The 16,870-nt window shown below is 36.1% G+C and overlaps 1 protein-coding gene across 2 annotated transcripts in view; it reads left to right on the top strand.

Moving 5' to 3' along the window:
* LOC108970322 (protein timeless) overlaps nucleotides 1–15,753 on the top strand; it is a 42,263-nt gene extending 26,510 nt beyond the window's left edge. For both annotated transcript variants that reach the window (XM_018935641.1, XM_018935642.1), the window contains exons 17-18: nucleotides 10,843–11,832; nucleotides 15,592–15,753. In XM_018935641.1, the coding sequence (XP_018791186.1) occupies nucleotides 10,843–11,832; nucleotides 15,592–15,685 (1,084 nt within the window). In that variant the 3' untranslated portion in view covers nucleotides 15,686–15,753. The remainder of the gene's footprint in view (nucleotides 1–10,842; nucleotides 11,833–15,591) is intronic.
* Nucleotides 15,754–16,870: the final 1,117 nt, after the last annotated feature.

Genomic DNA, 16,870 nt, shown 5'->3' on the forward strand with positions numbered 1-16,870 from the left:
CTTACTTCCACTTTTTAGATCYATAAATAAGATATTCGATATTAATRTAGWAAATAAGGTTAAGAMAATKTATGATAATTTTGGAGGAGACTCTAAAAAAAACTCTGTTTTTAACCTACTTTTTCAGTAATTAAAAAGTAGGTAGTATGTTTTTAATATTTTTCATATCCGTATCATAATAAAATCCTTTCCGCTATATATTTACCTTATGTTTTAAGACAACAMCACGTACATATATTACTTATTGACAAGAAAAACGTAAACTTCATTTGCATCGAAGCTTTAATGCCCACACAAATACAGAAAATTCATTAAAAGAACTTGGATCGGTCAGTTTGTTTGGCACTCGAACTGAACAATTTCTTAGGAGAATGCACCGTTTTCGAATATAACAGCTACATATTATAGAGATTTGATTTAAACAATTCCTTTAGAGATTAAATTAATCCAAGAATCTTAAAGAATTCTTAAAGAATCTTGTCAAATACATAAAAAAGCTTTCCGTCTTCTTCTTCGTTATTGGTGTATATACCACGTACGGGGTTATAGTCAAGTTCATCAAGCTGCTCATTCAAATATATTATATACATTTCGACTTCAGTCAGGATATAAATATATATAGAGTAAAAGKGATTTACGATTGTCTAACATCTCTAGCAACGGCAACTGATGAGTCGAGCATCTTAGCTTCGCTGTCCTCAGAGTGGCTATGGGCGCGCTCCGCCTTCCTCTTGCGAGTTACTAATGAACAGGCCTAGTGGTACCATATAGCCAGAACCAGTCATAATAAACAGTCCAAATGTGTTTATAGACATTAAGTAGTCAATAGGGTTCTTATCAAAAACTAAAACTGTAGAGGTATGTGTTTAGTCAGAAAATGGACTTCAGATGGTCCATCCGTTGAGTCCATTTTTTGATGAATCGTTCGACTGGCAATGTGTGATATTTCGTCAAAGSCCTGAATTGAAACGGGATTGTCCACATAGACTTTAGACTTAACATATCTTCATATATCTTGACTGCCAATCGACCGCCCGAAAACTTGAAATTATCTTCTCACTTAAGTGTTCTTACAATAAATCCATTGATTGAAGCGATGTGTCGGCGATGGCGCTGTCTTGTTCAAATAGTCGGTTATCAGGACACGATAACGGTAGCTATTGACGGTTCCGTTCTCACCGCCATAATTTTTTAAAAAATATGAACCGATGATTCCATCGGCCTACAAGCGTAATCGTTGAAGAAATGAATTTGGCTCGAAAAAATTAGACCTTCTTGGAACTTTTAAAGAGCCCATAGAGCGAAGCGATATTGCTCAGGTAGGTCGAGTGGCTTCAGTTCTTGCAMAAGYTGYATTTTGTATGCTTTCAATATAAGACTTTGACTAAAATGCGCCAAGTCGTCCCATACRTCAGTCCAAGTTGCTGCCAAAGGCTATGCTTTCTTCACGGCGAGCTAAATGTGGTCGATTCGGTTAAATATTATTCAATAATAATATAGTACACGCAGTATGTCGATTATGTTGGCCATAAGTAATAAAGTAGAACGATTTGTAAACGTTGTTCAGGCATAAGTCTTTTCATGATGAAATGCCAAACAGTGTTGAACAAAAATAACATGATAGCCTGACACGACTTATGCGTGATCTGTCGAAAAAACTACCTCTACTTGGATCACACGTTAAATATGCTATTTTACTCTGATTTTTACCTTCTTTGAAATCCGCCTTGATGCGTCTCTGAATAATGAACGAATTCTATTAGAACTTTTTGCAAAGCGAAAATAAGCTCGATCTATGCCACCACCAAAAAAACAATATAGTAATTTTTGCATAATACATTTTTTTGGTGCTCTACGCAACATAAGCCACCAAACTGATTTAACACCGAATTCTAATTAAATCCGCAATTTAAATTCAATAACAGCAATAAATCTAGGTAATTATATTTAAATATAATTTAATCATATTAGGCAATATGAAGTATGAAGCAATCGATTGGTTATGAAGCAAAATATGTTTTTTTATGAATAATTTTATTGTTGAACGCACCTCTACGCACGCACACATGCATATGCACATTCACATACTTAAACAAATACATCATTCCTCTTACGGACGATTAACCGCCAACGAAAGAACGAAAATGCACACCGTTAAATAAGTGCTGCCAAATATGAGAAAAGAAATATTGAAGTTTAAAATATGCGGTGCTTAAATTGTATGTTGCTGTTGCTTTTGAACCGAAAAGCATACAATCGGCAGTCAGCAAACGTTTGCAATTTTACAGCTTTGCAGATAAGAAACACGTTAAAGGAAAATTAATTAATTACAAAAATTTAATAGCATATGTATTTAACGGTTTGTTATACATACTTCATATGCATTTACATACTTATCTAACTGCGCATGCGCCAAGGAGTGTTGCTGCAGCAGGTACAAATTAATTAAGGCAAAACGACTGCGGCAAAATGGATGGGAATATAAATAAAGTTTCACCTCACAAACATACACACATGCATATAAACACACATGCATGCATATGAACACACTTACATGCATATGAGCATACATACATGCTTACAATTACATATATATACACAGATAGAGGATTTAAATTGCTCATAAAGTGATAACATAAATATTAATTCACTTTAATTTGAAATGAAAAAATAAAATAAAATTGAAATGTTTTCAAAATGTTGTGTGTTGTGAAACGATAAGCCCGCGCTGTTGGAAAAGGGTGTATGTCGCTTATTTAATGCCTCACTGCACATCCGTATTGCCGTAAATATATTTCCAAAAAGCAAAAAAATCCAAAACTCCAAACTAAAAACCAAAAACTGAAATCCAAAACCGAAAAACATGCATTAAATCCATTAAAYATATCTGATGAACTGAAATGGGTACAAATCGCATGCGATTAGTGAGCAATGCCAGCGCGTTATGTGTTAGCTAAACGCTAATGTGGAATATGTGCGTAATTAATTCGCGAATTTATGGCGGTCGCTTGCAAAAAAAAAAAATCAAATTTGAAACTGAAAGGTGTGCGAATAGTTTGTGTTGCATAATAGTTTGTTGACCGGCCGCTAAAATGGAAATAACTGAATACATTTGTATAAGTCGACGTTACTGTGCTAATATCTTATAAAATAAAACATGTATAACAGTGAAAGCACAGTAAGCGAACTAGATTGGACAAGAGAAAGTGTAACGATAACTTTCGAAAAATCTTTTAAAYTCAATAAAACTGCAATAAGTGGTGGCTTGGTGTGGCAGTACCTATGCGATCGCAAAATCCTTCAGGATGAAAGCAAGTCAACTAAAGTGTGGGCGAGGTTGAAACATCTCGACACATTCTTCTTGATTGCACGCCATTTGTGAGATCTGGGTTAAAACTGTTGCTCGTTCACTTGACCACTCTCTAAACTTTCRAAAATCGAGTCTATAACACAATACGTTTTCACATTTACGGAACGGATGTTTTAATGGCTTTTTCGATAGGGACGCTACAAAAGTAAAAAATAAGGACAGCAAGCAAGACGTTTTATTTCTTTCACTCTTTTGACATTTCTCTTCAGTAAGGTTCATCATTTCATCATTGAAAGATATACTATCCAACGACCAGTCAAAACTATTAAAATTTATTACCGAAATTCGGAGTCAGTGGCTTCAACTTTAAGAACGGATTTTCCAATAAATGTGTACAAAAGTTTTTTTTAAATAAAACAAAACCGGTTTTGGATTAGAAAGAAATTTCTGTGAAAGTACATTCCAAATAAACTCCATGGGTCACTATTACGTGTTAAATGCTTCAGTCCGGATCAAACGGAACTTAACTTAAACTTGAACAACAACAGATGTTATAGTCGTCTGCTAATCGCCAATTTTGTGTTCGCGAAAGCACTGCGCTCACGTCAAAAATGTGAATAAGTTAGCAAGAGCAAAGTTAGTCATAAAAGAAACGTATACTCGTATATCACATTAAAATTTATACCAGTTGTTTTCGATTCCCCATTATCCCCTCTCTGTAAATTAACTAGCTATCTCTTTATTTTACATATAACTAAAGGAACTTTATTAATAATCTACAAATTCCTACCAAATATCGTCTATGAGGATAATTCGTTACTTAACGAAAGTTTGATTAGGTTCGGTACTCGATCGTCAGATGAAAGCAACAACAAGTCACCATATAAAGCAGGTGTCATTATTTACTATAAAAATATAATGAAACAAGTGTTAGTGTGTAGCATTTATATGGCATGAGCAGCATTTGAAATGTCTCACCTGCTGCTCTGTGAATTTAAATTCAGTCAAATTCAGCTCAATCAATTATTTTTAAATAGAGATTGCATGTAAATGTTCCTCTAAGCATAGACCATTAATTCTAGCATCTTTCATGYATTTTCATTCACAACATTCATTCTACATAGACATATATGCTTAACTCTATATTTTTTTCCACTGAAGCATCGAATCATCAAAGCATCAAAGCACATTAGCGTTGTTATAAAGCTTGGTAGCGCTTGCCGTTGAACACATTTTACACACCTTCAAATTGAACTCCATTGGCTCTTTTTGGCATAATTTTTTTTTTTTATTTGGAGATTAGCATAAAATTTGCAAGATATGTTAATTTAATATGATAAAACTAACAGCACCGGTTTTAGTGTGGGAGCGTCTTTTGTATGTCAACGTCTTTGGAGCCAAAGTGGCATATGCCTTCAATAAGCTCAATAAGTTTACAAAAAGTATATACAACAAAAAAAAATTTCAAATTTTTTTTTTTTTATAACAAAAAATCAAATTGCGAATATTTTTTTTACAGAAAAAAATCACTTGTGAATATTTTTTTTTTTTTTACATTTGCTATTTCGCATATTCCGTTCGAACATCCGTTTCTTCCCACGGAGATGGTTTTCATTAAAGTTTTGGCAAGTCGCAGCACTTGACTAACTTGAAAATTTCATTCACTAATTTTTATAGCATTGCGAAAATTCTTATCTAAGTTTTATGGCAATTAGCAAACAATTAAAATCCCACTTAAATATTTTTATGTCAGGTGCTAATCTTGCCAAACTATAAAACTTCAATTAACACTTTGTTTGCAGCGAATTTTGACATTTATTAGTGAAAGAACATAGGTAATAAATTAACTATGCGGGGGTTTGAAAAATGTAGGAATGTTACCAGAAAATATCTTAATGACATTCTTGTGATAAAATTCAAAAGTTATATAGCATAAGTATAGCATGAAAGGAAAAAGAGTGAAATGAGATTAAATTTGGTTCAGCGCGCTGCTCAGCTCAGAAAGCAGGTCACAAGCATATGTTGCCCWAACTTASKTWGTCAAAAAAGTCTTGCGGCATTTTCACTAGTTGGCGCTGAGAACGCTAGTTCTAGTTTTATTCGTCGCATCGGATCATTCTATACCTTTTTCGAAAGCTCATTTCACGCGCTAACATGTGTTTCATTGATTATCGTTTCTTTTAAGTCGTTCGTGAGTTATGGCGTCACATACATGGAGCAAAATAAAGAGAAAATACGGCATATTTAAATATTTTACAGTACTACTACGATAAAGGCAAAAATGCATCTCAAGCCGCCAATAAAATTTGTGCASTTTAAGGACCCGATACAGTTTCCATTTCCACCGCACAACGATGGTTTCAACSTTTTCGTTCTGGTGTAGAGGTGGTCGAAGATGCRCCACGCTCCGGAAGRCCTGYCGTCGAAAATTGCGATAAAATCGCTGAATTGGTCGAAAGAGACCGGCATAGTAGCAGCCGTAGCATCGGTCAAGAGCTGGGCATGAGTCATCAAACCGTTATAAAATAAAAAAATAAATAAATAAATAAAAAATACCGCAAGACTTTTTTGACAAACTTATATAAATTCGGACATTATTAAGACTCAAAGGTAGTAACAGCAAACTGTATACAATATACAATAACAATACTTTGTTATTAAATAAAATCCTTACTTAAATGGTGATAGGATGTAAAAGGTYTAGTAAATATATTATTTTTCAAATTGATGGTTTCAGTAATCTGTATAACGCGAAAATATGCAATAGAGTTACGCCATATGATGTTCCTTCGTTATAAAGTTCATACTAAAAAATTTTTCGATTCCTTCGTTATAAAGTTCATACTAAAAAATTTTTCAGACAGTTTTGTGATTTTTGACTCAGTATTAAATGAGAATGAATCAAAGTTGGTCAACAGCAAAGAAAGTATACAACACATTTCACCGGTTTTCTTTGATAAAAGCGGAGACAAGTTAGATGGCTGACATTGTATATAGCGTTTATGCTCCTGAACTATAATTAAATTTTGGTTTCGACAATTCGGCTACGGTAAATTTGGCGTCAATGATGAACCACTCCCTGGAAGGCCAAGTCAATTATCGCAGATATCTTGTTTTGTGTTTAGTGGGACTGTCATCTAAATACTATCAGTTTCTTTCATTCAGCCAAACTATTTAAGTATTTATATTTGAACCGTCAAAACAACTGGATCGTATTAAAGAAGCAATCTTAGGCCGAAAAGATAGKAATTGTTTTCCTACAGGCCAGACCACACAAATCTATAACGACTTTTTATAAATCAGACAAGGTTGGAAGGTTCTCATGTATACATCATATGGTCTGGATATCGCCAAGTAATTACTATCTATACCTATCTTCCTATCACGAATGATTCGCATCAAGAGAGGCTTACGAAACTCGATAATACCAAGTTTTTGGCTATTGGGACGAGTGTTTCTTTAAAAGTGGTACTATAAAAAAGCCTTCGTAATGACAAGAAGTTATGGAGCAAAATAGCGAATATTTGACCTAAATCGGGTCATTAAATTTTATGCAAAAATAATGTTTTTTTGTTTACTAGAGTTTAGTATTATTAGTTAGAATTACAATTGATACGGTTGGTATGACGAAAATTAAAATAATGATCGGTGTTCGYGGTAATGCTTGAATATTCTACAAAAAGATGCCGCGACTAACAGAAGGTTTCAAGACCGGAGCATACTCTTGTAGAASCCCTAGAGGTGATCTAGTAACTGRTGCCCAGAGCATACCAAAATTATTGGGAACACTTCTCCAGCCTACTGAATGGCAGTGAAAGCTTAAACCCAGAGATGGTGAACCCGATCCCCCCGACCATGAAGAAGTCCGAATAGCAATTACCAGTCTGTAGAGCAACAAAGCGACGGGATCCGACGGTTTTGCGGCCAAACTATTCAAATAGCGCGGCGATCAACTAATATGATGTATGCATCAGCTTCTATGTAGAATATGGGCGGACGAAAGCATGCCCGACCATTGGAATTTAAGTCTCCTCTTCCCAATCTACAAAATGGGAAACCCTACCCTACCCTACAACTACCGTATAAACAGCTTCCTCAGCATCGCAAATAAGGTTCTATCGAGTGCATTGTGTGAAAAATTAAAACTGATTGGACTCTCAGTGTGGCTTTAGGCGTTGAATCCCGTGAAAAGAGTATCGCCACCACCTTTTCGACGACTTCAAAACTGTTTTTGGCAGCACTGGCTCGATGCCACTATRTCTGWGTTTGGTATCYCTGGAAAACTACTAAGGCTGCGTAAACTGACTTTGAGCAATACCAAAAACTCCGTCAGGATCGGGAAGGACCTCTCCGAACCGTCGCGATACCGAATGAGATTTCCGATAAGGCGACTTCCTATTTTGCAACTTTTTTCAATCTTATGCTGGAGAAAATAATTCGAGCTGCAGAGCCGAAGTACAACGACGACGCCGATGACATCGACTTGCGACAGTCCTCTCAGGCTCTTTGACTTCCTTGAATTTAACAATTTTTTGAATGCAATTTAAATTTTCTTATAATGCTATTAGAATCGTTTCGGTCGACAAACATTACAAATATACTGTGTGTCTGATTAGTTTCTTCATACTATTATTCACCTTAACCTCTGCAATTAAGTGCGGCGCAACAACAATTTCTATATAAACTCACAGCCAATTCAAGTTTAATTAACAAAAAAATCATGGAATCATACTCAAATATACTAAGGACTATTGACTTTCAAATTTAATGATTATATTGTTTTCACTCTTTACGCCTGCCTGCTGATTTTTGTTGTTTTGCTTTTAACAATATTGACATAAAGTGCCATAACCTGCAAAAACTGGGTTTGGTCGCCATTTCAGCGCTTGATTGGCATTAACAATGCACAAGCTGCAATTCGCTTCTACAATTCTGGGCAGCCATTCATGCCACAACTGCAATACGGGCAAATTGTTGTTCTTGTAATTTTTGGTTGCTGCAACACAAACATCAATCAGTCACATAAATCAATTTAATTATTGAGTAAACAAGGCTTGGAAGTCAAAAGTGTACTCGACGACTAAATACATGGTAGCAGCGGTGGCAGTGACAATGGCCAACAATACATATGCTTCCACCGTTATGTCGCTATGTGAGCTTAATGCGAGTACTTATGTTTGTCYACGGGCTGTGGGTTGGCTGCAACGCTTTGAACCTAATTATAAAGGGCAACTATACCGTTAGTATATTTATAACTTTTGGTCTATTTTGCTGGGCTTGCAGCTTGTTTCTGGGCGCTCACCTCAGTCCTCACAAATTATTATTGCTGTTTTGATGTTTTTTTAATGCACGAAAATCTATGTATTTACCAGCGAAAATAATACAGTTAGTCAATTGCTTATAAATWGCTGGAAACGGTACTCATGTAGATATGTCTGTGGGTGTGTGTGCGCTTCGAGGTGTTGGCATTTATTGCTGCCTTGCTTCGTTCGCTGTTGCTTGCCACATTTATTGACTTAAAGGTTTCCAATTTCCTAACATATTAGCTGCTAGCAGCATGTTTATCTGTATGCAATTACTGCTAGAAACACCTACACACACATATATATTTATGTGTATATATAATATAATATAATATATAACTGCATTGAAAATATGGAGTGTTGATTACAAGCCGTAAAAAACTAAGTCAGCAACTGAACTATAGCATTTATTGTTTCGCTKTTATTTTATTGTTGTTTAGCCATCAATTGGCAATTTTCGAAAGCAATAAATTTGATGAATTGCTCACGCTTGCAGCGAAATACGAGCGCGCATTTACACCTACATAAGTSTTTATTTCACATCTCAAATATATGAGCTTACATGTGTATATGTATGGGTATGTGTGTAATATAAATGCCACTGTGTTCTCTTTGTACTTAGCAAAGCGTTATTGGCTAAGCAGCTTCTAGGATGGATCAGCAATTTATTATCTCGTAGTTAACTAGAAATTTGTTTATTGATGTAAGCTTTTGTTAAGCCACAGAAGAAAACAAAGTTCATTAAAAACACAAATAAATATTGTTGTTGGTTTTTTTATTTTGCTTTTCAGTTTATACCTCGTTCGAGAGTCAGCGATGTACGTCCATATTAAATGTAAAACAATATCGACTTAGCCTAACTAAAATCGATGGARATATATAGTAATGGCTCGCGTTATATTGATTGGGAACTGGGAATTAAATTCTCGCAATCCAAAGTTTTTGAATAGTTTCAACTTGAGGTCGTCGTTAGAGACACACACATCTCATAAACAGTAAACATCCGCTTCAGATTAGTTCCATGGTTAATTTTTGTTGCCTTCAGGTGCGATTTGCACATAGAAACTGGGAACATGAGATTTTTTTCGTATTAGCTCGTGTGGGGTCTCCCTTTGCGTRGATTGGGAAGAGCATATTTAAATTCCAATCTTCGGGCATGCTTTTGTCTACAAAGAAGCTGATGCATGTTCCTTATCAGTTCTTCGCCGCCATATTTGAATAGCTCGGCCGGCAATCCATCGATTTTGATATCGTCCTTCTCTTCCGTCAGGGCGTGGGCGCAAGTCGGTGATATGTTGAGAACTCCGCTTTGCTTGTTCGACTGTGGCTAGAAGTTCATCGTCAGAACTCGAATCCAACACCGAATTTGTGCTCCTTTATATGGCCACTGTAGTAAATGCCACAAAGAATTGACTCGAACTGATCGTTCAGGTTTTGAGATATCAATCTGCAACTTCGCACATGTTCTTTTCTCCCTAACAAGCTACTCATTTGTCGAAACCGCCGATTTCAGACCACTATAACATATAGTTGCCATACAAATGGCAATGGAAACCTTTTTTTTTTCAAAATATACCCTCACTAAATCAAATAACGAAGGTAACGGCGCAGTCTCCGAAGAAATTGTACAGATCAGATCACTATATAATATAGCTGCCATAAAAACTTACTGAAAAAACTCAAGATACAGATATTTCTAAACTCTTTTTTGCTAGAATAAACGTATTTTTTCAAGATAATATCTCTCTTTTAAGATAATATCTATATTCGATGCAACCAAAGTTGAACGCTCTTTCTTCTTTTCTCATACATGTCTGTTATTGTTGTTGTAATCTTTCAATTATTGAGCAACTCAATTACTTTTGAGTGCCGAACAATATATGCTGTGTACACGGTGGTCAAATATGTTTTTTGTCGATATTTTTATGTTAATTAAATTCCTTTCATATGAACACACATACACCTGCACAAATATGTGTAGGCGATGTAAGTGGCGAAGACAATTTCAATTGCCAATTCAAAAGCAACTTTGATGCATTCGAAATGAAACGGATTKTGGCATTTTGAATGTAGTTAATGGCTGACTTTCTAGCAAGCTCTGAGCGAAGAGCGTTTTGTAAACAAAGCAACATGTACATACRTACAAACACATGTATGTACATGTCATTACATTGTTGTTATTATTCTTGTAATCAACTCAAAACGCTATGTATTCTTTTCACTTTTTAGCACAACAACAACTTCAACACTGGTGACAACGGCCTCAGTCATAACGCCAACAACAACAACAGCAACAATAACAACYATAAAACAACAAAATGTTTTAGTTACGGCAACAACACCAACGCTTGCTTTAGCGCCAGCCACAACAATACTAATCCCCATGGACCCGTGTCCATCCATCAACAATATAATTGGCTTGAATAATGAGACGAATAATAACAGCAACAACTACAAWAATAATAATAAAAGCGGCAAAACTGAGTGCAGCACAAAGAGTGGCAACAACAAAAATGTCAACGATTTGAACAAACACAAGAGTGACAGCAACATGCAAGCCGCCAGCGACAACAGCAGCAGTAGCAACAGCAACAACAACAAAAATAAAAGCAGCAGCAATGCTGGTTTGAGCGTCGGCGATGGTTGCTATGCGGGCAGCGAGAGTGGCGGCAGCAGCAGCAACACAATCATCAATGGCGACACAAATACCAGCAGCAGCGCCAGCAATAGCCATCACAGCGGTAAACATGAGAGCAACCACGCGGTAATCGCACAGCGTGACATGCGCAAACACGCCGCATTGCCGGCAAGCGCAACAATGTCGGCGGTGACAGCAACAGCAATGGCAGCGGCGGCGGCGGCGGCGGCTGCCGTGGCAGCAACTGACAATTTTATCATCTATCAGAAGCAACAACAGCGATTGCAGCAGCAACAGCAACAGCAACAACAGCAGCAAAATCAGCAGCAGCAATTGTTGCTACAACAACAACAACCACATTTTGATGCCGCAATAAAGACGTACGATTGTGGCGAGCAGACGTCAAGCATCGATCTGAATTTCGGTGGCATTGCTGTTGGTGTTGGTAGCGCTGGTGGCGGCATCGGTGGCGGAGGCGGAGGTGGTGTTGGTGCATTGAGCACGCTTGGCGGTTTGAATAGCAATTTGGAGAGCGAATACAGCGCTATGGTCGCGTCGGTGTAYGAGCACGAGATCGCTTAGTGAGTATATATGTATATCCGATTTACTATACGAGTATATGAGTTTTGTTTTAAACATTTGGTACCGAAACTTAAGCTGAGGGATAGAGGTCGAATATGTTATCTTCCTTTGGTCTTGGTAGTGTCAAACAACACCTTTAAGCCCAATAATTATCTCTAATAAGAGAGTTCTGTCATATGTATCTAAGTTCTCTCATAATCAAAATACTCCTTCTGTGAGGCTTTAAATATTATAGCCCTTAATTACCGAGTCCATTGGTCACCAACTCGAATATATGATCTTTATTTGGTTCTAGTAATGTCAAACAACACCCCTAAGCCCAAGAATTGTTCCTGGTAAGATAGTTTCTCAATCAAATGACTTATTMTGTGGCGCTTGTTCTGTAACTACCGAGTCTTCGCGCACATAATTCTTATGATTTTCTCATTATTTGGAATCTAGTGGTGAAATAGACAAAAGCCTCAGACAACAAACCCTTGACAAATAAAATAAGAACTCGGAATGTCATTATGGAGTCTGCTTTATTCTTATCTGATTAAATATATGATGAAGGTACATTCGAACATCTTCCGTATTGGTTGAAAACTAAAAAAGGAACTTGGATGGAAGMAAGGTTGACGTTGTTGTTGGAAGCAGCATGATCCAATATAGATGAAATTATCTATGACTTCCAAGTTATGACTGTCAACAGTGACGTGGGGGCCAGATCGCGAGTGCGTTGTACTGTTTTTGTATGTATGACAGGAGATATTTCGTCTTGCCCTTATTTACTACCAAACCTATTTTCTTCGCTTCTTTATCTAGTCTGGAAAAAGCAGCGTTTGGTATCGAACGGCTCGGAGACGTTCTTCCCGATCCTAAGGGGGTGGGTCAGTGTACACAGCTCTATTAGGCTTAATCAACGGTAGTTGGCGCAGATTGTGGGGTCTCCTTTTTTGTGAATTGGATAGAGCAAACTAACATTTCAATAGACACGCATGCTTTCGTCTGACCATATTCTACAAAGAAGCTGCTGCATGCTATATATATAACTGTATATATTTCTGTTGAATAATCCTGGTTATAGTCATATGCCTAACCGTTTTGTAGCTACAAATGCTCTTTCATTGCTCTCTGCGCMTATTTTCCAAATGCAGCACCAAATGGGTAATTTTTCAAACAAAAAACAACATTTTGCTCATAATACCACATAATGCAATACGTGTCATTCGCTAATTTCTCCGCASCATTTCACAAATAAATATTCAGCATTTTCACGCAATCAAAGTTACAAGCGAGTATTTTGCTCCAAGCGCACTAAAATGGGTGGAATGTTTCATGAGCTTACTTTAAAAGTTAACTCGAGACATGTGTGTATAGAAACTTAACTATTTCGACTTACGTACTTCTATCTCTGACGCCACTGAGTACGAATAATATTTGTTATTGTTATTGTAATTTGCCGTTGTTACTTGAGACAGCTACCTAGCTGGCGAAGCTAGTGAAGCGTAAAAATCAATTGAAAAATGAAGGTATGAAAGTTAAACTGATACGAATGGCTTTATTTGAGACACATATGGATGCGGTTGGATAAGTCTAAAGGCAGAGTTAAAAGTTATTAGCTCTTAACTATTAGATTTTCATCAAATTAAGAGCAAACTTCCGATTGTTTTTTAGACATACCAATAATTTTTTTAGGTTTTCTCACCGAAAGTGATCTCTGTCTCTGCAACACCATGGTCAAACCTATGTTCCATAGAGTCTTTGTGTGCTGGAGGTCTTTAGAACACAATGTCGTATACGTGTCTCAACATTCGGAAATTCTCAAATACTTTGACTTTGGCGACGTCAAACCGAACTCCAGTGCTTCCTTCTCTACCCTCAAAGCTTAGGAGAAAGGTTGGTGGAGAGGTTTACTGTCAAGACCTCTCCATTAACTCCGGTTTCAGACTTTCTGACTATTGCGGTGTCCTCCAAACCAAGGTTAAGGTAGCGCTAGATTTATCGTTCCGGCCGCTTTCAGAGAAACGACCATCCACTTAGATAGCAGAACAGCTCTACTAGCCTTGAACTCATTAACAATGCATTCGGGTTTGGTGAAGGAGTGCCTAGCCTCGCTATGGAGTGTCTTTGTGATATGATWGGTATTGGTACCAGGCCACAGCGGAATCTCMGGAAATTATAAAGCTGATGAGCTAGCAAGGAAAGTTTAAGGTACTGCTATCGGTAGAATGGGAGCGGGTCGATACTCTCGTATCCTCTTGTGTTCTACTATTAAAAAGCTTCACATCTTCACAGAATTTTGGCCACAATTGATACATGCGCTGTCACAAAAGCCTTTAGGTCCAAGATCGATCACAAGGGATCTAATTATCTCTATGCCCTCAGTAAGGACAGCCTCTCCCTAGTTTTGGCGCTTTTAACAAGKCATTACTCTATTGKCGTCTTTGCTGTAAGGTTGWSAATTTTAKCMGACGCCAACTKCAGAAGCTGTAYGAAAGAAGATGAAGKGAAAATAACTCAACACTTTCTACTTGAGAATCCCACGTTTGGGAGGTCAAGACTTAGAGCGCATACCTTCAGACATCCCACCGAACTGGCGAGAATGGAAATTAAATGGCTGTGCAAATTAGTGTTTTCCTCTTTTATAAGTTCGACTTGCGATCTCTCTAGATCAGTCATCTAACCTGACATAACCAAAATATAACTAGCTAAGAGCGAAGAAAAAAATTTCTGACTCAAAACTTCAACGATTTATCAATTCGCCGTCGTATAACTTAGAGTCATAACCGCACGTTCATGCTAGTATATTTATCTCCATATTGGTAAATAGTTCTTTATGTTTGTTGCCATATTTGAGCATTGCTGCTTGCAATTGTTTTACCATCTACTTCATATATTGACTCGTTCCACTCGCCAACAAACAAAGACAACTAGTAAGGAGGTTCATATTCGRGCCGACTGAACTCAGCGTTGTGCTGTTCACTTGCGATATACATATTTCTTGCCATTTTTGTCTAATTTCCGACAAGCTGCCGGTTATTATTCGCTTACCATTTGGCTGATGGTAAAACAACTACCATTTCAGTACCTTAATTCTTATAAGTRCATAAATACAATTACTAAGTAATGCAAACATACACGTGTACTTATTTTAAAAGGTATTAAATATTGCAGCTGTGTGAGCGCAGAATGCGTTAACGGAATTTTTATGGTTTTATTGGTATGGATTGTCGTTTTCGTTACCAATTCGCTTGCCGCTTGAGCGCATGGCGTCAACATTGCAGATTTTGTGAATGTTGTCTGACTTTTCACTTACATAAACGCCTAATTTTTCATTGATTACTTATAAATATTTWTTGCTTACAAGTTTGTTTTAAATGCGATATTTATTAAGCTTTGACCATGGAGGCAGATTAGCAAAGCGGCTAATTATAGGTTTTACATTAGCCACCCACGTTGTAGCTTCGAACTATTTGTAAGGCAATTTCGAAGTGGATTGAGCAAGCGGAAATTCTGTAATATGGRCTATGTTGGGTCTGAAGAGTTTAGCTATAGTAATCTATGTAAAGAGTATTGGTTATTATCGATGAGTTATGAAAATATTTTCCATTACTAGCCAACCAGCGATAATTGCTTCAAAAGTCTACTTCAGACTTCCGCTCTTTAAAGCACTTAGAACTCGTTTTTGCTCTTCTATATTCTCGCAACTTAAAAACCYAAAAACTAACCTTCAGAAATTTCTTTTAACCGTATAAATTTCCCTCTTCTCATTACAGCAGCGACTGCGCATCTGTGGCCTCGGACTTAACTCGCATGTACGTCAGCGATGAGGAGGACAAAAATGAGTTTCCTGTCACGCATTTCACTTGAAAACGTTAACGAAACACTTCCACTACACATACACATACAAAAAAAAAAAAAAAAAAAAAATACAAAAACATATACATATGAATTAATGTAAAGAAGTAAGAGAACAAAAGTGTAAAGATCTATTCGATGTTAGAACTTAAGAATGTAAGAATATGTAAACACATTCCTTCTACAGTTGGCCTTTACAGAGTAAAGAATGTGATTTTGCAAAGGGAAATGCTTTATACAATTGCATATTGAAATGTTAAGTGAAAAAGAAAAAGTAGACCTAATACTAAACTGGTTTCTAAAACGCTGGCCTAGCTAATTAATTCTACCTAGCAAATATATCTCTCACATATAAATACAAAAACAAGTGCTTGCTGCCAGAGTACACAAAATGCTATTTCTTTCCTATTTTTCCATTTTTTAAACTAAATTAATTYTAATAGTGACAAGTACTGTTATTATGTGAACTTTTTGTTATTTGATGCTCAGAAGCGGAAATTCAAGGTTTTCAAAAATATTTTTGGTATAATTAAATTTCGAAAAAAATGTATGTATGAAATTTTATCCAATTTATTAAAAATATTTCAGCATTTTGCAATTTTCCTATGTAATCTCGAAATTTTGGAATTTGTTAGAAATACATTTTTTCGATTTGTGTATTAATTTTTTCATCCAAAACTGTTGATTTTGCTTTCAAATAAAATTATGTTGGTATTTTTTTAAGTCATTAAATTATCAATAAAGTTAAAAAAGAAATTAAATTTATCAGATTTAATATAAATTTCAAAATTTCGTAATTTTTTTCTATGCAATCCCGAAAATTCGGGACATTGAAATTTCTTTCAAATAAAATTAAATTAAAACTATTTGTTAGTTTTATTATAACGAATTTCGGGATTTCGAGATTTTTCCGTCAAGTTAAAAAAAATTAAATTTGTCAGATTTAGTTTACATACAAATTTCTAGATTTCGGGATTTTTTCCAAGATTTCGCGAAATTTCTTCGCAGTGACATTTTTATATTTATTCCACAAAAATTTCTTTCAAATTAAATATAATCTATAAATTTTATTATAACGAAATTCGGGATTACGGAATTTTTTATGAAATCAATCCCGCAAATAAAAGGAGTTTAATATTATTTTAATAATTAAATTGAATTTGTAAATTTTTTATAACGAACTTCGGGATTTCGGAA

This window comes from Bactrocera latifrons, unplaced genomic scaffold (assembly GCF_001853355.1).
Source record: "Bactrocera latifrons isolate USDA-ARS-PBARC rearing strain unplaced genomic scaffold, ASM185335v1 scaffold_299, whole genome shotgun sequence".
Taxonomy (NCBI): domain Eukaryota; kingdom Metazoa; phylum Arthropoda; class Insecta; order Diptera; family Tephritidae; genus Bactrocera; species Bactrocera latifrons.